We start from the raw sequence: 22,459 nt of genomic DNA, 5'->3' as shown, positions 1-22,459 counted from the left end.
ATTGCTGTCAATATTACCCCGTGCTTAATTAGTGCCAGTTGATGTAGATTCCTGGAGAGGGGAAATGTGATAATTGAATGACTGGAAAATCTATCAACCTTTTGCTGAATGATAACTGAATAAGAGGCGAGATAACTGCTCCGGATAAATGGTTAAATAAATTAATCTGCAATCGTACTGAGGAAATTCTGAATTTCTGGACCCCTGTTGAAGGTGCATGGGTGCATGTTTCCAACAATGCTGCACGTTGTTGGAACCTATTTTTCTGTGCACATGTATGTATTTAAATTGTATTACATTGATGGCAAAAGCATCTCACCCATATGTACAGACAGGTGCAGACCTCTCTCTCTCACAAACACACACACACACACACACACATAATGCAAAGTATAGTATATCGGAAATGTTTCATATTGTCATACACGGCTGCAGGACATTTCTATTAAGACAAAATATGCATCGGCTCTGTGCAAAATAGTGTGTGTGCATGTGTGTGAGAAGGACAGAGAGAGAGTGATAAAGAGAGCAAAGAGAGAGGGCAAGAAAGAGAGAATAATATCTGAGTGAGAAGACGCGCATTCAGCATGAAGTGCTGGGTTGAATTGCACATCAAACCGGCCACTTCCAGTGAAGTGAATCCAGAACATTCCGTAATCAAACAGCACATGAGGAGGAGCAGCAGGAGAAACACAGGATGGAGAGAGAGAGAGAGAGAGAGGGAGGGAGGGTGAAGGAGAGAGGGAGGGCAAAAAAGGGCAGGGCCCCTGCCTCAGTCACACTTCTCTCAGCTCCCAAGTGTGCGTGTGAGTGTGTGAAAGTGTGTGTGTGTGTGTGTGGGTGGTGTGTGGCCAGTCCTCCATCTTCCAGTTCATTTGCGACAGTGTGCATGTGTGCGTGCACTCATGTGTGTCTACAACATATGTTCTTCATGAGTGTGCACCTTTTCATGTTGATGTGAACGAGCGTGTGTGTGAGTGCGTGTGTGAGGGCGTGTTGGTGTGTGTGTGTGTGTTTGTTTATGTGAGTGTGTGTGTGTGTGTGTGTGGGTGTGTGTGTGAGTGTGTGTGTGAGTGCGTGTGGTTGTGTGTGTGTGTGTGTGTGTGTGAGTGTGTTTGCGTGTGTGAGTGTGTGTTTGTGTGCGTGTGTATGCGTGTGTGAGTGTGTGTGTGAGCGTGTGTTTGTGTGTGTGTTTGTGTGGGTGATATGAGATGAAGACGAGGAAGTTCACTACAGGCAGCCCTCATGTCAAGCAGTCTGTCTGTCTAATACTGATACTGACAAGCCAAATCGACTCTAACCCCAAACGCTGTTGCAAAAGATAAAATCCCATCCTCGGTTTCCCTTTGTTACCTCTCCACTGAGAATTTATTTTATTAAGTAAACTAGCACCGTCGTAATGAAATAAACGCATTCGTATTGGATTAAGAAATCATCTTTACAGGCAGGAAAAATTTTTGAGCAACCGACTAAAGTCAATTCCGGGTATTAAAAAAATATTGCTCAACACTAGACACGGGGGAAATAAGCATCCCCCAGCACATCTAGCGTTTGCTGCGAAAGTGAATCCAGAACGTTCTATAATTATCCGCCGCGGGATTACACGCGGCCGGGGGAGAGGATGAGAGGCCCTGCCGAGATACGGTCAGCGCCCACCGCCTGTGGCACTTCCACCATCGCACACTGACTGGGGTGGACCGGCCGACTAGCGGGGACCAGAGGCTGCCATTCGCATTCGGTCCTCGCTGTCTGCGGCCCTGGAGCCGCGGCGGAATCGCCGTGCCAGATAACACCCACCTTCCTCTCTGCCGAGAAGAGGCCCTTTGTGGTCTTCTGCCGCTTCAGCATTATCAATATCTCCGCTATTGTCAAGATGGAGGACGGAGTTATTCACAGTGCACACACGCCTGTATGTTGTGTCTACACGTGCCTGATGTATGGACTCATGTATACACACGGAAATGAATACCATGGACGTATGTACGTATAAAACCGGGCTCGTGCAGGGACCTCCAGGCCTTTTGCATTAAGCACGCAACGTCAGAGGCGCTATACACCCTGGTGTAAAATCCAGCTATGCCAGCTTGACCAGCTCAATTTTCAAGCTGCCATAGCTGGACATAAGCTGGTCAATTGGCAAATCATAGCTTGAGCTGGCCAACCAGCTAAACCATGTTGAGCTGGGAGCTGGTCTGAACTGGTCAACCAGCTACTTCAAAACCTAGATTGAGCTGCTTTTTTTCAGCAGGGTAGGACTCTGTTTTCTCTTGTTGGGGACAATGCGCAATCAAGGCTAATAGCATGGTTCCAGGGGAGAAATGCTCCAATCACTTACAGAGTGGACAGTCCTGTGTGCACAACTGCCTCAAATACTCCCTTGCCCAAGAACCACGACACAGCATTTACACAAGGTGTATCACCACTCACAAACATGGTGAAGAACTTACTTACAGTAGCATACATAACTGATCATGTTAAGGGCAGCCTATAGCCTTGATTAGCGGGATGACATGGACTACAAATAATACATATAGCCTACAAGCAGCTGCAACCATTCATAATTTCATGTTGACACATTTAACTGGAACAGTATAAATGCAAGCATTTAAAGGTACAATAGGTAATTTCAGACTCTGAATGATCAAGAGAGGAATTGAAGCAACAAATACCCTCAAACCACAACACTGTTTATCTCCCCCCCCTTCTCTGTGAATGCGCTGACGTTGAAATGCCATTGGCTGTGGCAATTAGAACCAATTTTCAACCAATTAGCTTGAATTATTGTACAGCTATTGTATCAACTATATATTTTTGAAACCCGGATTTTAGGACTACAAACACAGACAGAGGGTGAGTCAACATGTCAGTGAGCCTTTTTCAGTGATAGGAAGGGATTGGTCTTGTAACAATGTTTTAACAATGTTTTAACACAAAAAATCTTTGTACATTTAAATGCAACACAAATAAACAAATAGTATAGCTAGTTTTTTGGCCCAATACAGTTTGGTGCTGTAATAAGCTATGGCATTTGGTAGCCTATTTGCATGGTCCTACTTTTAATGATTTTTTATGTTTGCAATTTGCAGCTCTATAGCATGTAGTTATAGAGCTAAAAAAAAAAAAAAAAAACTTAGCTCACTGGTCGATGGAAAATGCAAACAACTCATCAGAGCCAGACTTCTGTGATAATGTCAACTGATTGCAATATCTTTCTCAAAGCCTGTAGGCTGTTATTACATTATTTAATACCTGCATCCTTGACATACATTCATATGCATGTTCCTCTACAGCCTGCTGATGAAACAAGGTAAACAAGAAAGATACAGTCCAGGCAGAAATTGTGAGGGTCGTAATTGAAGGGCCTTTCAAGCCACACGGGTCTGTGAAAGCAAACTGAACCAACTGAAAAATGAAACTCTCCCCATGTTTGCATGTCAGGTGTCACATGACAATCACATTGAAATTGGTTGAATTTGATTTTGGCATAGGGTGAGAAACGCACTGAGATTATGCGATTGTGCTCTGATTTGGTGTGATGCATACACCGGATTCAGATGCGGTGGCCTGTAGCGTAGTGGTTAAGGTAAATGACTGGGACAGGTAAGGTTGGTGGTTTTAATCCTGGTGTAGCCACAATAAGATCCGCACAGCCGCTGGGCCCTTGAGCAAGGCCCTTAACCCTGCATTGCTCCAGGGGAGGATTGTCTCCTGCTTTGTCTAATCAACTGTACATCACTCTGGATAAGAGCATCTGCCAATAATGTAATGTAATGTAGATGCCTTTTGGTGTTTTCACGCTGCCCATATATTGAAACTACAACAGTTGTGCCATGCAGGCAGCCTAGTACACTTGACTGGTGGTGACGTGAACTTTGGTGCAATGTGACTGTTGTTTCAATTTAGCAACTTTACTTTTTTAGAGCACATAAAAGCTTCAAAATTCACAGTTGAGACATTAACATGTGTAATTTATGTAGTAGAACAGAACATAAAACTCTCTTAAGCTTATGTTACCGACCGTAGATTCTCCAACAAATATAAAACCTTAAGGGAAAAAAAGCATGGCTTTTCGCATAAAATCGGATGTTGACGGAATCCTATTATCATAAAGGCATGTAAACGGCTTAACCGAACTATTGTCTTAATCTGTGTGTTGACAATACCCGCATTACCGTGCACATGTTAACGGGCTGACTATAATTTACGCATTAGGCTTGATTAAGGAAACAAAACCTTCAGGAAGCGCCCTAAGTTGACCCTGCAATATTAGAGAAGCGTCAGTTGGAAAGGTAGCTGAGAGAGATCGACGCCAGGCGTCTCTTTGCTCCGACCAGCAGGGGGGATGAGAAAAGCCGGAGCTTATCCTAAAAGGTCGAGGCTTTTAAAGCGTACGGTGGGGGATCAGGCCATAATTACTCCCCCAAATGTCATTAACTGTTTTAGCACCACTAGTGGATTAGCGTTTCTGCCTCTAACCCGGCAACCCTATTAATCCTGAAAATGTAAGAAGATATCTAAGGACATATGGTAATTTCAGCCGAAGCCATTCCAGGCAAACATACTGGTCATGTCCTCTGACGGTTAGTCTTTGGTCGTGAATTACACATCAAATACATTTTATGCAAGTTCTGAGTTAAAATACTGAAATGGCAGATTTAACATTGATACCTTCCCTAATATCATGACTCACCATTAACATTGTTAAGCATAACTGAAAAAAAATTCTGTGAATGTCTACTTCAAAAATAACAAGGGCCATCCAGGAATCAGGACATGTTGAGAAACATTTACCCTGACATTCCGGGAACATCCTTTGCTGGGATATTGGCTTTTGGGGACGGGTGGAATGTGCATTTAACTGGTTGGGAGAATTGAAGTGACAGCAGAATTCCCCGGGGCAGATGGGTTGTGTAGTCTGGAGAGGATCTTGTGTTTATTGGTCTCTTAGGTCAGCATTCTGACCGGCTCTTTTCAAGCTTTCTGTCAATCTGACACCGCCCCCTTCCGTCACTTCCTACAGACTTGGCATCTGTCTGCCTGTGGGGCTGTGAAAGGCAGCTAATGCCTCTAAGATTGCATCCACGAGGGGTCAGGCAGCCCTCACATGCACTGCACTAATTACAGCGTGCATGCAGTCGTCCTGACACCTGTTTAAAACAATTTCATATTTGAAAATATGCCAAGGTACATTTTAATAACAGCGGCAGGTCACTGCAAACGTGTTGCTCGTTAGGCTTGTTGTCAGCCCAAAATCCTCGCTAATGATTGGCTTTGTGTGAAGTACATTGGGTAATGAAGGGACAGCCTGTAGCCTTGGGCATGAAGGTTGGTAGCCACAACTGTCGGGCCCTTGGGCAAGGCCCATAAGCCTGCATTGTTTCAGGGGCGGATTGGCCCCTGCAGAGTCTAATTAACTGTAAGTCTCTTTGGATAAAAGCGTCAGATAAAATAACTTTAATAATTGTAAATCAGTGATGCTGCCAAATAAACACAACATTGAGCTGATAAAGTCTTGCTCATATATTTTCTGTGGGAGCAAGACCGTGAAATGACATTCAGTGATTTTTTGCTTAAGCATACATGCTGGGATATTTCTGCCACTGTATGTGCTATCTGGCTATTTAATTAAGTGCTTCAAGTACCTTGCTTGCGGGTATGACAGCTGTGCCCCACTTTGGTCTTGCCCCCGCAAACCTTTTCCTCCATGCTCAGTTTCTGGAACAACAACAGACTGCTGACAACTCCCACGAGGGCGATTTTCCCCCCAGACTCATTTTGGCAACTGCACAAGTGCGAAAACACATAAGCGCAGGCGTGAGCATGCAAGTAAAAACTTGACCGATTCCTTCAGTTGTCTTTCGTGACGACAAAGTGGGGCATCCGGAATTTTTTTTGCAACTGTCCCATTAAAATGGAACCCTTGGGAGAATTCACCAGTGCTAGTACTACCGCATAAAATGGCACACATCCAGGAACAAGGCCCAGGAATAGATAGCCGGTTAACGGATAACTTTTTTGTGTTGGAAACAATCAATAAATAAAGATGGATTGTTTATGCATATTGGAAAAAGGGGGAGTGCATTCGCAACCTGTCGTACTTTTGGCGAGGGGGGGGGGGAAGAAGAGCGTTTACCGTTAACCAGAAGAGGTGAGTGAAGTTTTCATTAATGCTTCATTTCGCTTTGTACCCTGCAATTACGGGGTCAAGCGTACTCGCGGCGCGGGAGAGTAATTACCGCCGTGGATCCCGCCGTCGTGCCCGCCCGCGCGCTCTGAGACGACTCCGTCTGTGCCAGGTGTTTCCTGCTTTCTTGTGTTGCCAGGGACGACGGCGATGATGGAGCGCAGGTTAGCGGCGCGCTATCGCGCGGCCACACCCCCGCAGCTGCAGCCTAATGGCTGGGCCTTGTTGCTGCGCAGACCGTGATTGCTTCATTTCTCCTGGAGAAACGCGCGCGTCAGTTACCATGAGCCCGAGGGAGGAGGGCAGCGAGACGCACGGGGGAAACGGGCGGGAAATGCGCGGCGGGCGCGACCAGAAGTGCTGGTGGACTGGATGATTCCTGCGGCACCGCTGTGAAGCAGCATCCCACCCTCCCCGGCAGACCGGCAGACAGGAAATTACTCTGTTGCCAAAGCACAACATTCTCCCAGATTGATAGATAGATAGAAAGATAGATAACACGCTGCACGTCATTCCCCCAGTAAAGCCCTCTTTGATGGGTCCCTGGCCCTCAGTAACTGCCGCGTCGCCCTCCGAGCTAAAGGAGAGGCCGGCGGCACCCCACACAAAATGGCCGCCCGCCGATCCTTCAATAAGTCCCGACCGTCAAACGCGCTGATTGTCCCTGCCCACGCCACCGAGATTAGCAGGTGATTTACCGGAGGCCACCCAATCGTTTGCAGCCAAAAGGAGCTGCGATGGGTCCGAACGCCCATAACTCACCAGTTATTCACCAGGGGTATGCACCCCGCAAGCCACATCTGCAGGCAGAGGGCAGGATCACTAGGGTTTGTTCCTCTCCTTTTTCATTTGATGCTATTTCCTGTTTGGCCTGAGAGTGGAAAACTAATGAGGTGAGAACACAGAGGTGGTTGCTCTGGCCCTCCAGGTGCTGCAGGTCCTTCAGCTCCTGGTTCTGGTTATTAATTACCACACAGACTTGTGCCAATTGCACGAGAGAATGGCTTATTGTACAAGCTGAAGTGTTTCGAAGAAAGTCTCCCCTGTTGAACTAGGGCTATGCTATTCCAGTGGATTGTTTGTTTTTCTGTTCTTTTTCCTTCTTTTGTCCCTACTTTGGAATGCCAAATTGGGTTTATCAGGGTCAGTTGCTGTAGCCTCCGCTATTTTTTGCATTACATTACAAGGCATTTAACAGTCACTCTTATCCAGAGCGACGTACAACTTGCAGTTCAAACACAGAAACAAATGTGAAGTGGACCGACCCTAGAGGACAGTTATTTCTTAGCACGTGCGATCTTCTCCTTGCCATGTGATGTCAGCCTCCATTTTCTAAACACGCTACAGCTCCCAAGTAATGCTTGAACAGACCTGAATCAGAGCAAGAGTCCGCTGCTTGACAAGTGGGCTTGCAGATGCGTGATCGACCACTGATGGTTACTGGTGGTGATTTCCTGTGGCAGCTTATCCTTGCGATCTTTATCCTTGCCGAATTAAGCCGTCACATCCCTGGGTCAATACCTGACCGTGGGGCCCAGCTCGACACTAGAACAGGGTCTTAACAGAAACCAGGCTGCGGGGCTCACCCACAGACTAGAATAGTACTTGAACAGATACCAGTCCGGGCGACCCACCCAAACACTGGAACAGTGCCAGAACAGATACCAGTACGTGGGGCCGACCCACACACTAGAACAGTGCCAGAACAGATACCAGTCCGGGCGACCCACCCAAACACTGGAACAGTGCCAGAACAGATACCAGTACGTGGGGCCCACCCAGACACTAGAACAGTGATTTAACCGGATGAACCATCCAGCAGCCTCCAGAGGCTTATGCCTGACTTAATGGTAATATCCTTTGGCAGTTTATCCTGGCGTGTAATCCATTTATACACTATAGTTGGAATAAAGTAATGCAGGATTAGGACTTTGCCGGGATTAGGACTTTAGGATCAGCAGTACACCAGGGCCCTTCCTGGGTTTGGAACCGGGTTGGGAAAGTTCTCCTTCTCCGGTGCTGCTCAGCGACTTCTGTCTTAAGTGGCATTATCTGGTGGCCTTTGGTCCTCTCCATTCTGCCTTACCTTTGGCATGATAAGGCTCTTTCATTTGAGCCAGGATTCGAAAGGAGGGGGAAGCACTTGCCCCGGCGTGATCCCATTCGGGTGCCATTCTCCCTCCGCTCCATTTTTCGTTTATTGCCGTTTTTCTCATTCCGTTTGTTTCCCTTGGCTCGCGTCATTCCAAGGTCTCCTCCGTATCACTCGATTACAAGCGCTCATCTTCAGTAATATCCGGGCTGTCAGTCTTCCTTTCAATATTTATGTCGTCCTTAAGCGGGCCAGCGGGGACTTCTCAGCAGAACTTTGTTTTCGCTCCAAGTCGGGGCTCTGATCTCTTAAAGGCCGGCCATAAAAGACCAGATGTTCGGCTGAGTGAAGAGTCTGGTCTGCCTAGCAGGTCGGTTGTGAATTGCGATCGCTTCGTTGTGGAGGCATAACCTTGACTTCTTACCCAAACACTATTACGGCAAAGCCAATCTGACTGCGGAGGGGTGGGGCTGGTTGTACCACTGTTGAAGAAAAAATCTTTGTTAATCATACAGCTGAGCAAAGCAACCTTATCTCACTGCTGACGAATAAAGAGACACAAGCAAGCATGCGACTGCTTAAAAGTGCACCCTTAAGTGCACCCAGTCTTCCACACCACTTGTGACGTGGGCATCAGGGTGCAGCACTTTACAAAAAAGGTTACATAAATTGGCATGAACTAATGTAGTTGTTGACTAACTAACTGAGAAATTAATCTATACAGCTTTGTTTATGTGTTTGTACCTCATTAATTCATTTTAACAGCTACATTATATAATGTAAATTCATATTGTAATTTAAAAAATCAGTAATTGGTACCAGTCAAATGTATGTTCACACCTTGCCTTTTTCTGATTGATGTTCTATTAGATCAGACAATCTAGTCCCATACAAATCCATTCAAATGCAAATAGGTTTTAGTATTGCTTGTAAGACAGCCTGAAAGTAAGCTATCCAGACTCTACTGATGTTGCTAAGTCACAGACTTCAGGAAGTCATGGCATGCAAAGGATTTGCAACCAAACACAAAACATGACAATTTTATTTGACATTTTGTCAAAAATGTAAATGGGGGGCTACGTATAAAAAGGGCTGCAATTACTACATGGTGAAAATAAAATGTATAAAGAATGCCCTTTAATAAAAGCTGAGAATGTGCACTTTGACCACATGTGAATTGTTTCAAGTTTTATTTCCTACGTTTGTCATCAATCAAAAAAAGCAGAAAAGGGAAAGGTGTGTTCAAACTTTCGACTGGTAATGCATTGGTCAAGTAATTATACGTTTATGCTATGGTTTACTAATGTATAAATATTCAAGTATTACATGAGTTAATCGTTAACAAATACATGTCATGTACTCTTTTTTTAAAGTGCGACCCAGAGTGAAAACAGTTCCAAGACTATTACTGACTATTCAAAAAGAAAGGATTCAGCTACCAGGTAGGGCAATGGCCCAATAGCTGTTATCTGTGACCACCCACCAGTGTTTTACAAATCGTTTCGCTGCGGTGCAGTCAAGGTGAGACAGCCAAGATGACGACTAGCTTTTAGGAGAATTGCAAATAGTTGGAAAAGGGTCCTGCATCCAGTGGACCGATGTAATACTGCTTCGGGAATGCTGGCATGCCGACCGCTGTTCCTAATGGTGGCCCAATAAGGGCTTGCGGCTAGGGAGCTGACCGCAATCTACTGTAAAAACAAATCAACGGCATCCTAAATCTGCAGTTTACACACTGACATCCAAACGCAGCACTGTATGGCAAACCATACTTCTGTCCAAGTTAAGTTTCTCACAACAGCCAAGGGCACCGCTTCGCTATATCTCATATGGCACAGCACGGACCTCAGAAGAAGTGTGACCCAAATGTGTTTATTCTCTTTGAAATGTGAGGACGTGTGAAGTGTGAAAAATCAATTACTTTGCCTTCTGGGCTGTTCACATTGTTCTCCCAAAACACGGTTCCTTATGAACTTATAAATGCACACAGTTAGGTGGATTATAAATGTGCATACCGGCCCTGTGTCTTACTTCAGCAGTATACTGTTGAGTATATTATGGGCCCCAGTAACCTTGTGACTCATTAGCGGCACCTGTAGTGGGTTGAGACGAAACATATACTTATATACTTCAGTCTAGTGTATAGATCCCCAGGCTGTGTCTCTTGAATTTTTGATGAGGAAGAGTGTAGGGTTGCCCATTGGTTTACAGTAATCCCACCACACTGAGTTTCATCATTCAAGTCAAATCTGTTGCAGTTTCAAACTCCTGGCATCACCAAACTGACCGGGGGGAAGCAGACATTGTTGACTTTGTCCAGATATGTCATATTATCCGCGCCTCAAAACCTGCACCATGGACGCAACGGAACGCACCTGAATAATCAGAAACATCTGTGAAGCAGTTTGTCCCAAACATTATTCTGTCATTCTCTGTCTGTCATGGTAAAACCGAAATGTATTAAAAATATTGTTTAATGAACAACAAAATGTTTAATTACAAATTTAAGATTGCGGTCTTCCCAAGACTTATGGAGCTCACTCTTCATACATACTTGTATCCACTTAACCATATGTATGTACAGTATGTGTGTATATATGCATGTATCTGCATATGTGTAACAACGGCTACAATCCCTGCACTGTTCACCCAATATGGATGTAAAGACCCTTAAAATAAACCTAAAAGTCTCAACGTTACCCACATAGTGATTATATTATTGTGAATACTCAATAATATTAACTGTTGGTTTGCTGGAGTACAATGTATACTTATGGACTGCACTGTATGTATTTCAGTTGAGGGCCATGTCAATAGCATCACAAGACTCCTGTTGGGCAAAAGCCGTGAATTGGCAGCCCTGTCACCCTGTACTGCTGTTTAGTCAATACTCTTACAGTAAGGCACCCAGTCTGAGCCTGGAGCCTCACCATTCTGCTGCCTTCTTTTGCCAAAGAATAAAGCCACACAGGGACAGAGAGCCTCAGCCCTCACTAAGCACTCGAATTGAAGACTCCTTACAAAAACGGGTTGGCTGGTAGAAGTAGATTTGTGTGGGCCGGTGATATCGTCACCAGCGATGGGGGGGCACTGTGCTGTCGGAGGTGCCTTCTATCAGAGATACCAGGCCTGGCTACACTGTAAAATGTCCAGTGTTAATTAAATTCAAATAGAGCCCATGGGGCAGCTTATAGCCTAGTGGCTAAGAAGCTTGACTGGGACCTGGATGGTTGGTGATTCAAGCCCCAGGCCCTTAAACCCCACATTGCTCCAGGGGGGATTGGGCACTGCTTAGACCAATCAACTCCAAGTCGCTTTGGATAAATGTTTCAGCTAAATAACCATAATGCTGTCCAATGGGGAACATTTCTACGCTGCACGAGTTGATTTAACATCAGTCATTGTCCCGCGTAGCTGCTGTCAGTCAACACCGTGACATGAGTCAGCACAGTATGCGAGCGCACCGCAAAATCATTAGCCTGCAATGCAATCACGGAGGTAAACAGATTAAGACTGAAATGTTGACTTGATCAGCCTCCTGCTGGACTGACGTGTGGCGACAGACAGCGGAATTCTGCATGGGTCACAGCGATTGTAGTGGATCCTGCGTAATTACAAACACTGTTGACAGCAACTGTTACTTGTGCATTAAATTCAATACAAAGTGAAACAAATTTTAGCTTGGAGGAGAAAAGCACATTCAGTATCTTGTATGTAGTATGTTTAATTGATTGACCGTTGCATTCTGTATGGGCAAATATACATATTACTGAGACTTGTTGATACATGTTGATACACTGAGCTCCATAATGTTTGGGATATAATTATATTAATTTGGCTCTGTAATTTTTTTGTGTTACACATTTCTACATACATTTTGGTTTTACCGTGTAGAAATGACAGCACTTTCGATGCCTGCCCATTTCATGGCACCATAATGTTTGGGACAAATGGCTTCATAGGTGTTTCTAGTTAGGTGTGTTAGGTTGCTTACTTAGTGAAGGTGTAACAGTGATTTCAGTATCTAGTCTTGATTCTAGGTTCTCGATTGCCTTTGGAGTCTGTTAGTGGCATTTGTAGAGAGTAGGCTAAACCATGGGCTAACCAAAATATTTTTTTGTAACATCATTAAGAATAAAGACAGCACTGGTGAGCTGAGTAATCGCAAAGTAAGGGAGACCTGTACAGTTGATGACCAAATAATTCTTATCATAATGAAGAAACTCCCAATCACCTGTCCAACAGACGAGAAACACTCTTCAGGAGGCAGATGACTTTCATTCCAAACCTCCTCTACAGAGCTAGCTCATTCCAAATCTTCTAAAACATCTTGCACAGCATCCCAGTCCTGACAATCACAGTACAGTTCAACAGGAATCCTGCACTGCAACAATAAATCCCCTTTCATCCTTTCCTCCTTTCCTACAAGATGGATATTTTTGTATCTCTTCTGCAGACAAATGAAAGTTCAAGTGGTACCTGATATTCAATTTCCTATGTAACTATGTAATAATAATAATTATGTTATTACGGCGATACAAAAGATGCACCTTTGTCGAGCGTGAGCCACGGTATGCCGTGCAATTGCGTCAGCCAATTAGACAGATAAAACAACGGCTAGAGAACTGTCTTGCTGTTTCATCCACAGAAATCTTGACAGTTAAAAAGCACGCAAGATCCTGCTTTTGTCTTACGCTGGTATGTAGGACAAGCCTACAACAGCTCTTTGTGTAATTTGCATGGACTTGCGAATCATTCTGACGTGCTAGCAGAATAGTGGAGGCTTGGTAAAATAATTCAAGTTGCTACCCTCCTCAGTGCTTTTCCTCGGTTATTTCTCTGGAAAATCTCCCTCTCTCTCTCTCTCTCTCTCTCTCCCTCTCTCGCTCTCTCCCACTCTCTCTCCCTCTCTCTTTCCCTCTCTCTCTTTCTCTTTCCCTCTCTCCCTCTCTCGCTCTCTCCCACTCTCTCTCCCTCTCTCTTTCTCTCTCTCTCCCTCTCTCTCTCTCTTTCCCTCTCTCTCTACCTCTCTCTCGCTCTCTCTCTCTCTCTCTCTGCCGTGACTTCTCTCACTCTGTATAATTCAGACCAGAGAGCGGAGCACTGCGTCATCTTTTTGATGACCCTCGGTGGGTTGCGGCATCCCTGTGTATGGCCCCGATACTCACGAGCAGAGAGCCCATAACCCCTACCTTCCTGTACCTCCCCATTATCGCTTACCTATTCCGCATCTGTACACAGCGCGATGGTGCCCCCACCTGGCGTGACGGCACAACAGCGAAAGCCCTGACTCTTCTTCAGTGTCGGTGTCAGCAAAGAATTAGTCATGTTTATCTGCATCAGGGTACTTGTTATTATGTGTAGGTTTCCTGGCGGTGAAAATAATGACGTATATCACGGTCTTTATGCAAGACAGGCTTTAAAAAATGTAAATACATGCACAAACCGTAAACAAAGGGACATTGCTCATGTTTTCATCGGTAACTTGGAGATGAACTGCGCTCAGTGTTTTATTCATGCGATCAAATCCTTCCGACATTTACACATTTCCTCTCAGCATAACTCTCGGATAACTATGTGCGGATGGAGGCGGCGTGCGTTTATGCATCGCATTTGCATTGAAAGCCTAGCAGGCAATTACACGACACATCCTGTTACTTGAGTTTGACTAATCACGCGGCTTCTCACACTGTTGTGGCTTCTCCGGAAACACTTTCCTGTCAGCGCGTGGCGCAGAAACATACCACATACAGCACAAACCAGCAGATTATTAACTCCTCAGTCATAAAAGGTCCCAGTTCAGGGAAAAATACAGCCAGCCTACTCATTGTTAATTATGGCAGTGTTACAAATAGTCGGTTTCGGCCACCACCATTATGCTAATTTATTTGTTTATTTATCTTTCATTGATGATGGTGTTGCAATGTTTTACTTTCATTTAATTTATTGTTCAGGGTTCACATTGACTGCCTCTAAAGATTAAATTCATTTCACGGTTGATGGACATTAAAGTCATGAACGCATGAAGATGAAAACAGAATGACGGATGCCCAACAAAACCACATACATTAAGCAACTCCATCTGGTTGGTTGGGTGTCATGGTTTCCAGTGAGACCTGGGGTCAGTTACAGTTGTGTCATGACTTAAGTTCATGAATTCCCAGTTAGTTTGAAATTAAGCTGTTATGCTTGATATGCCACTGATGAGCACAGTAAGCCTGGAATTTGAATTACTGTTACAAATGTCATGTTCCAATTGCTTCTGAATCTATTACCTTTAAATATGTGCATAATATGTGTGATAATTGGATTAAGTTGTTTGCACAACTCATACTAGTAATTATAGCTGGATGCCAAGGGATCTTTATTAGCAAGCAGCTTATCCAGGCTAGTTTAACCTCCGCTCAACCCCAAGAGAAACTCCCTGGACCGGGAAATGCACAGGAACCAAGAACATTCACACCATTGATAATGTTCCATCTAAAAGTCCTCCTAATTAATTTAAGCAGGAGTCTCCTCTCTAGCTTCCACAGTTTTTACCCTAAAGGTGAAACTACACAAATACAGATAAATGGCATGATGTGTGACAACATAATATGCATAATATTCACACAACCTCTTTGACGGAGTAGCGACGTGCTAATGTTGTGACACCGCTACACCTGCCTTGTGAGACGGTTATGTGCTTTATTGGTTTGTGAATGGATCTTGTTGGGAGGGGGAAATGCGGTATTTTCTAAAATGTCTGCCTCTCCGCAGGAGCCCGGCTATGGAGGCCATCCTCGTCGGCCTGGTGCTACTGGTCGGAGCGGTGTCGTCCATGTTGTGCCCCAAGCGCTGCACCTGCCAGAACCTTCTCCCCTCCTACACCGTCCTCTGCGCCAAGACGGGCCTACTCTTCATCCCGCCCAACATCGACCGCCAGACGGCCGAGCTCCGTCTGATGGACAACTTCATCACCACCCTCCGGCACCGGGACTTTGCCAACATGTCCAGCCTCATCCACCTCACCCTGTCGCGCAACACCATCAGCCAGATCCAGCCCTACGCCTTCGCTGACCTACAGGACCTCCACGCCCTGCACCTGGACAGCAACCGCCTGACCGTCCTCGACGACACTCACTTCCAGGGCCTGGTCAACCTGCGGCACCTCATCCTGGCCAACAACCAGCTGCAGCGAATCGCAGAAGGGGCCTTCCAGGATTTCCTGGAGACCTTGGAGGACCTGGACCTCTCCTACAACAACCTGGTGGACATCCCCTGGGAGACCGTGGGCCTGCTGGTCAGCGTCAACACCCTCAGTCTGGACCACAACCTCATCGAATTTGTCCCCGAGGGCATCTTTTCCAACCTCCACAAGCTGGCCCGCCTGGACATGACCTCCAACAAGCTGAAGAAGATCCCTCCCGACCCGCTGTTCCTTCGCATCCCCGTCTACGCCAAGATGAAGGGCTCGCCGCTCACAGCCCTGGTGCTGAGTTTCGGCGGGAACCCGCTGCACTGCAACTGCGAGCTGGTGTGGCTCCGGCGGCTGACCCGCGAGGACGACCTGGAGACCTGCGCCTCGCCCCGAGAGCTGGCGGGCAAGTACTTCTGGACCATCCGGGAGGAGGAATTCGTCTGCGAGCCCCCCATGATCACCCGGCACACCTCCAAGATGTTCGTGATGGCGGGCCAGGAGGTCAGCCTGCGCTGCAAGTCGGTGGGGGACCCTGAGCCGTCCACCCACTGGGTGAACCCCGAGGGCAAGCTGATCGGGAACACCTCGCGCACCCTCTGCTACGAGAACGGCTCCCTGGACATCCTGGCCACCACCGTCAAGGACTCGGGCGTGTTCTTCTGCATCGCCTCCAACGCTGCCGGGGAGGCCACGGCCCCCGTGGAGCTGGTGGTCAACCCCTCGCCTCACTACGACCCCAATCCGGAGCCGGAGCCGGGGCCCTCCGACATACCCACCTCCATCAAGTCCAACGCCAGCGGGGGCCACTCCCGGCCCGACCAGCAGAGGGTCAGCGTGTCGGAGCTCACCTCCTCCTCGGCCACCATTCACTGGCCGCCCCAAAACCACATCCCCGGGGTGCGCATGTACCAGATACAGTACAACAGCTCGTCGGATGAGATCCTCATCTACAGGTGAGGCACTGGCCTATCGTACCCTCCCCTACCCCCCCCCACATTCCACCTTCTTTATGATCCACACAGGGTCATGGCCAATCCATTCATCCATCTAGTATCTAACCTGTTTATTCCTGGTCAGGGTCACAGGGCATGCTGTAGCCTATCCCAGCATGCATCGGGTGGAAGGAATATGTCCTGGACAAGTCGCCAATCACAGTGCACACACGTCATTCACACACACTCATACCAATGGCAATTTAGGCTTTCCAGTTAACCTAAACTGAATATCTGAAACCAGAGAACCTGGAGGACACCCTACCCCGACACAGGGGGACTGGGTTTGAGCTCACTATTTGATTTTTTTATTTATTGAATCTGTCATGATCATTATGGGTGTTATTTCATTTCTGAAATTGAAAAGTCATTTACAATTATCAATCAATAATTGGCCCTCATACAGGGCCAATACCGTAAAACCTCTTTCACTAATGCTTCTCTTGTACATCCAAATATCGGCCTACCATTTTACAGTCTTACTTAAGAGTCGTAATGAACTGAGCAGAACAAAATGATAATATGTCTGAAGAGTGACGGGCAGATCTTTACAAGTAAGCCCTGGAAAAAAAAAAAATTTCAAAATGGTTTTGTTTTTCAAGCAAATTGCTTTTAAGAATACGCCCACCCAGCGCAAAATCACATGAAATAATAACAGTAAATATTTATTTATTTTACAATTAATGCAATCAGTAGCAGTAGCTAAATGTTCGTAATGGAAGGCCTCAGTTTATTGGAACTAAATTAGATCACTTCTAAATGCACACAGTTTGGAAAAAGGCACCCCACTGGAAGCGTGCTTTGTGGCACTTCTCGGAAAAACATTCACCGGAAAACTCCAGAAACCTATCCCAATCTCTCAGTAGTTTCAGCCATTCATTCACCTTTAAAGGGAAAAGGGAATCAAAGTGGAATGTTTCGAAAAGATTTTAGTGTTTCAAAAGTGCAATCAAGCACGGAAATGATTGAAACCCTACTGTGAAAGCTAACATTTATTCCTGAAAGCAAGTTCTTTCTGCCTGAAAGCATCTCCTCTCCTATTTACCTCGCTGGGATGAGGATTTCACACGACAAAAATACTATTTTTCCAAAAAAACACTCTTCTATTTATTATGTTGTTACTCGGGCAATGTGGGAAACATTCCATTACAAAAACCACCAAGGGAACCTCAGGACACATGCTTTTAGGCAAAATAACTAAATAAGATGCACAATACAGCCATTAAAGTGCACAATACAGACATACATACAACACAATTCATGAAAACCTAAGCAGTTCAGTAAAACCTTCGGCATACACAGCATCCCAGTCCAAATGAGGACACATGACAGACGACAACCGTGGTGACCTGTGTGTACATATTGTAAGGGTTCATTTATTTTGGCATGCTAAAGAATGGGTAAATAGGATACATCAGGGAAAGGTTTATTATTAATGTTAGGCTGCAAGGCTCTGAAGGTGCAAGGCACCCTCCTATTTTTTAGGTTTTATTATCCTTTTGTTGTGGGTCACACGCATTTTGGCTTGGACAGTTATTTTATTTATTTTTTACTCCGCATGCTGATAGAGCGCCAAGCTATTGTCCCTCTCCAACAATTCCAGCTTGATCAGACCATGCTTTTAGTGCCACCAGCATGGCAAATTTACAGTTATGAAAGGGCTGGTTCTCCCATGCCAAATGATGTTTATTCATGAAAATGAAATTATTCGTATCAGATGTGGCCCAGAGAACAATTTTGCCTGTAGGACCCATCATCATCAAATTCGGCTTGAAAGTGTGAACCTCAATAATTATTTTTTTTTTAAATGACCTTCCACCTTTTCTGTGTGGTGATACAAACAGCTGTAACTCATGACTGCTATACTCACCAAGCACTTTATTAGGTATTTATTAGACTTATTTTTTAGACTTCTACTGCTGTAGCCTATCCTCTTAGAGTTATGATGCATTGTGTGCATACCACTGTTGTAATGTGTGGTTATTTGCATTACTGTCAGCTTTGACCAGTCTGACCATTCTCCTCTGACGTCTCTCATTAACAAGGCATTCCTGTCTGCAGAACTGCTGCTCACTGGATTTTTTTTAGTTTTTTGCACCATTCTTTACGAACTCTAGAGACTAGTGTGTGTGAAAATTCCAGGAAATCAGCTGTTTCTGAGATACTCAAACCACCCTGTCTGCCTCCAACAATCATTAGATAATCGCATGAATAAGTAGGTGTAATAAAGTAAGGAGCAAATGGGGGTTAAGTGCCTTGCTCAGGGACACTTCGACACAGCCCGGGCGGGGGATTGAACCGGCAACCCTCCGACTGCCAGATGACTGCCTTTACTGCCTGAGCCATGTATATAGCATATATAGCGCATATAGCATATAGCAGACACTCTTATCCAGAGCGATGTACAACAAAGTAGATGAACAGCTTTGCCTTAATTAAGAACTTAAGAACTTAAGAACTTGAGAGCAAACAAAAAAATTGTTTCCATTTTTCACCATTTTTCACCAGCCTACCCATTTCCACAGCCTTTTGCCTATAGTTGGTGCTGTTATTTACATTTAAAATAAATTAAAATGCCACTCATTTGTCAATTGATTTATCAATGAAATTGAAACTTTGCAAGCTTTGGCAGTAGCCATTTTGGCTTGGGTCCTTTTATTCAACTCGGCATACAGAGGGCCAAGCTCTCATCCCTTTCCCCACATTTTGGGTTGAATAGTCCATGTGTGTGGTGGCACGGATGGTGCAGTGGTTAGCACTGCCACCTCACAGCAAGGAGGTCCTGGGTTCAAATCCCCGTCGGCCGGGGCCTCTCTGTGCGCATGTTCTCCCCGTGTCTGCGTGGGTTTCCTCCGGGTACTCTGGTTTCCTCCCACAGTCCGAAGACATGCAGGTTAGGCTGATTGGAGAATCTAAATTGCCCATAGGTATGAGTGTGTGAGTGTATGAGTGTGTGTGTGAGTGTGAATGGTGTGTGTGCCCTGCGATGGACTGGCAACCTGTCCTGGGTGTATTCCTGCCTTTTGCCCAATGTATGCTGGGATAGGCTCCAGCCCCCCTGTGACCCTGTTCAGGATAAGCGGGTTAGGATAATGAATGAAAAATAGTCCATGTGTCTGGCACCAATATCAGGTGAAATTTGCTATTTTCAAAGGGCCGGTTCTCCCAGAGCATGTGATGTACAGTAAAGGGGTCAACTCCATTCTGAACTCTGCTTTGATATGCAGAAGTAATAACCATTCTGGCCGGTCTCACAAACACACGTCACCTCTGAAATTTCCCAGAGGATGGGCGTATTTTAAAAAAACGGTCAACATGAAAGGCGCATTAACATTCATCACACAAAGAGGAGGCTACAGGTTTTACAGAACCGTCGAGCAAGCGGAATACATTTTGTTATCAATTAAACGCACATAATCCACTATCCCTGCAGGAAGACAGCAATTACACACGGAAAAGGAAGGGGTGGGTGACCATCTGGCTCTGGCACCATCACACTGCGACAAAAGGAAAGGGTGATTGAAGGTGTCATTGTCAACGCTTCCCAGAATCTCTCGCCTTCTCCATCTCCGTCTCTCTCTCGCTCTGCACATCGGCTAAAGAAAGGCGAAATTAATTTCCTATTTTGCCTGCACGTCTCCTGGTCCCAGCGCCTGCTACGCTGGTGAGAGGAGGTGATTATGTCCTGCCGTAAGAAGAGGAGGCAGGTGGCGGGACCGGCCCCCGCCGGCCCTTCCCACCCCCGCGGGGGCCCCGCACTGGGGCCGTGACAGAGTAACAGGGAGACAGCTCCGTGACAGGGGGGGCACGGGTTGAGCTTCAGGGGGGCTCAGCCGGCCTCCTTCGGCGTTCCTTTGGAAAAGCAAAACCGTTCGCACACGTCAATCAAAACCGATGACAGACAAAGCAAATTACTACGGGCAGACATTTCATCTGGCAGTCCGCCGGTTCATTCCTTTCTTTAAACCGCGAGCCTTTATGTGTCTGTCCGAATAACGGACCCGTCTTCCAATATTACCTCCTTTTGTGTACCGTTATTAATAATGAAATCCCAGTGCAAAAAGAAACAACTAGATAATGGAAAAGCCAGTCTTAGTCTGGGGTTTTTTAATGAGAAAACCAGAAGGATAATTACAGAACAACTGAGCTGTCAAACGTATATCATATCAATGAGCTGAAGCAGTTTTGTAAGGAGCAGTGGGCCAGAATTCCTCCAGTGAAATGTTTGTGTCTCACACAAAATGGCCACTTCAGGTTAATGCTGCTACAGGGCCATCTACATTAAGCTACTGAATCACGAGGCCATTTTCACAGAGGGCCTCTGCATGTTGGCTTTGTGGTGCCAGGCAGGGAGACCGCCCCCTGGTGGACAGCGCCAGGGCTACACCCGGGCAGGGTGGCAGCTGAAGCTCATTTCATCCATTGCCTAATCAGTGGGCCTTAATCTTAAGGTTGTGCTATCAGGCCTAGCGGGGACTGACCTTTTTGTTTGGAATGGTTGCAAATTGGAGCTTACGGCTTTCGCCATGTGTTTGTATGCTCTTTTGATTGTGGCATTTTGGTTGCTGGTTTTCCCAAAGAGTAAAGAGTGTTTTTGATAAAATTTTGTTATCTGTCAGGCTTATGTACTGTCATGTTATGTAAGCACTTTATTAGGTATTTATTTCTTAGACTTAAGCAGACTTCTACTGGTGTAGCCTATCCACTTAGAGTTATTATGCATTGTGTGTTCAGAGATGCTCTTCTGCATACCACTGTTGTAATGTGTGGTTATTTGCGTTACTGTCACCTTCCTGTCAGCTTTGACCAGTCTGGCCATCTCTCTTTAACAAGGCATTTCTGTCTGCAGAACTGCTGCTCACTGGATTTTTTAGTTTTCTTTGATTAGTTAGTTCTTTGCTAACTCTAGAGACTAGTGTGCGTGAAAATCCCAGGAGTTTCTGAGATACTCAAACCACCCTCATTCTCATGGTTGATGTGAACATTAACTGAAGCTCCTGACCTGTATCTACATGATTGTATGCATCGCACTGCTGCCACACAATTGGCTGATTAGATAATCGCATGAATAAGTAGGTGTAATAAAGTAAAAATGTTCCTAATAAAGTGCTTGGTGAGTGTATGTATATAGCAGTTGATGCTGTACACAGTGCAGTTTATGGACAATCATGTCATTGGAGAAAGCTGTAATCATTTCTCAAATCAATCCTAATCCGTGAAACTGTAGAACTGAACGTGGGTATACCTCCTGATTCACATCACCGTACACATACAAAGTGCTTGACACAGAACACAGTGCTTTTATGCCATAAAATCATGTAATTTGAGAAAGCTGTGACCATTTCTTGAATCAATTTTGCTTGATGACAGTAATCTGTGGCCAAGAATATCTCCACAATTGCTATGCAGTGAAAACAATGCCCACGGAACCTTCCGGAAAGTGGCCGGGCTCTGTAAAGTAGCACACGCACACGCACACGCACAGGCACACGCACACGGCGGCCGTGATTCTGTCGGCGGTCTCGTCCCCGCCTCGCCTTTCGTTGTCGGGTAGCCGTGGCGATAAGCGGGGGGAAGACCTGCAATTGGCTGAATAAAACATGTGACCCCAGCCGGCGCGTTAGACGCTGAGTAAATGGCAGCGTGTCCGCGGGGAGCTGACCCGGATCGCGGGCGGGAGGTGCAGGTGCGGCTGAGAGGAACCCTCCAGCTGTGCCGGCGGACCGCAGGGTTAGACCGAGCTGCTCCGTGAAAAACGTAACGCCGCGCGGCAGACTGGAAGAGGACAAGACAGGACACGGCGAATGGAACCAAAGCATTTCACTTTCACCCGGATACATCTCAGGGTCTGACTGCTATGTTTCCACGCTGTTTGTGAAACCAGGTCCCACGTGTCGTGACGTACGATTCTGCTAAATTCTCGGGTGACGTTGCTCAATGTTAACGCAGAGAGCTGACCACAGGAGGGGGAGAGGGAATTGGGCACTGGGGGCAGGGTTGGGGGACATCAA

The 22,459-nt window shown here is 45.9% G+C and overlaps 1 protein-coding gene across 1 annotated transcript in view; it reads left to right on the top strand.

Annotated features, from left to right (window-relative positions):
- The window catches only part of si:cabz01090165.1 (uncharacterized protein LOC100333421 homolog), a 129,627-nt gene that overhangs the window by 97,784 nt on the left and 9,384 nt on the right, over positions 1-22,459 (top strand). Inside the window, exon 2 of the mRNA XM_061217460.1 lies at positions 15,036-16,409. Coding sequence (XP_061073444.1) covers positions 15,036-16,409 — 1,374 coding nt within the window. The remainder of the gene's footprint in view (positions 1-15,035; positions 16,410-22,459) is intronic.

This window comes from Conger conger, chromosome 13, assembly GCF_963514075.1.
Source record: "Conger conger chromosome 13, fConCon1.1, whole genome shotgun sequence".
NCBI classification, from domain to species: domain Eukaryota; kingdom Metazoa; phylum Chordata; class Actinopteri; order Anguilliformes; family Congridae; genus Conger; species Conger conger.
The sequence above is the reverse complement of the archived record's forward strand: the minus strand, read 5'-3'. Positions and strand labels throughout refer to the sequence as shown.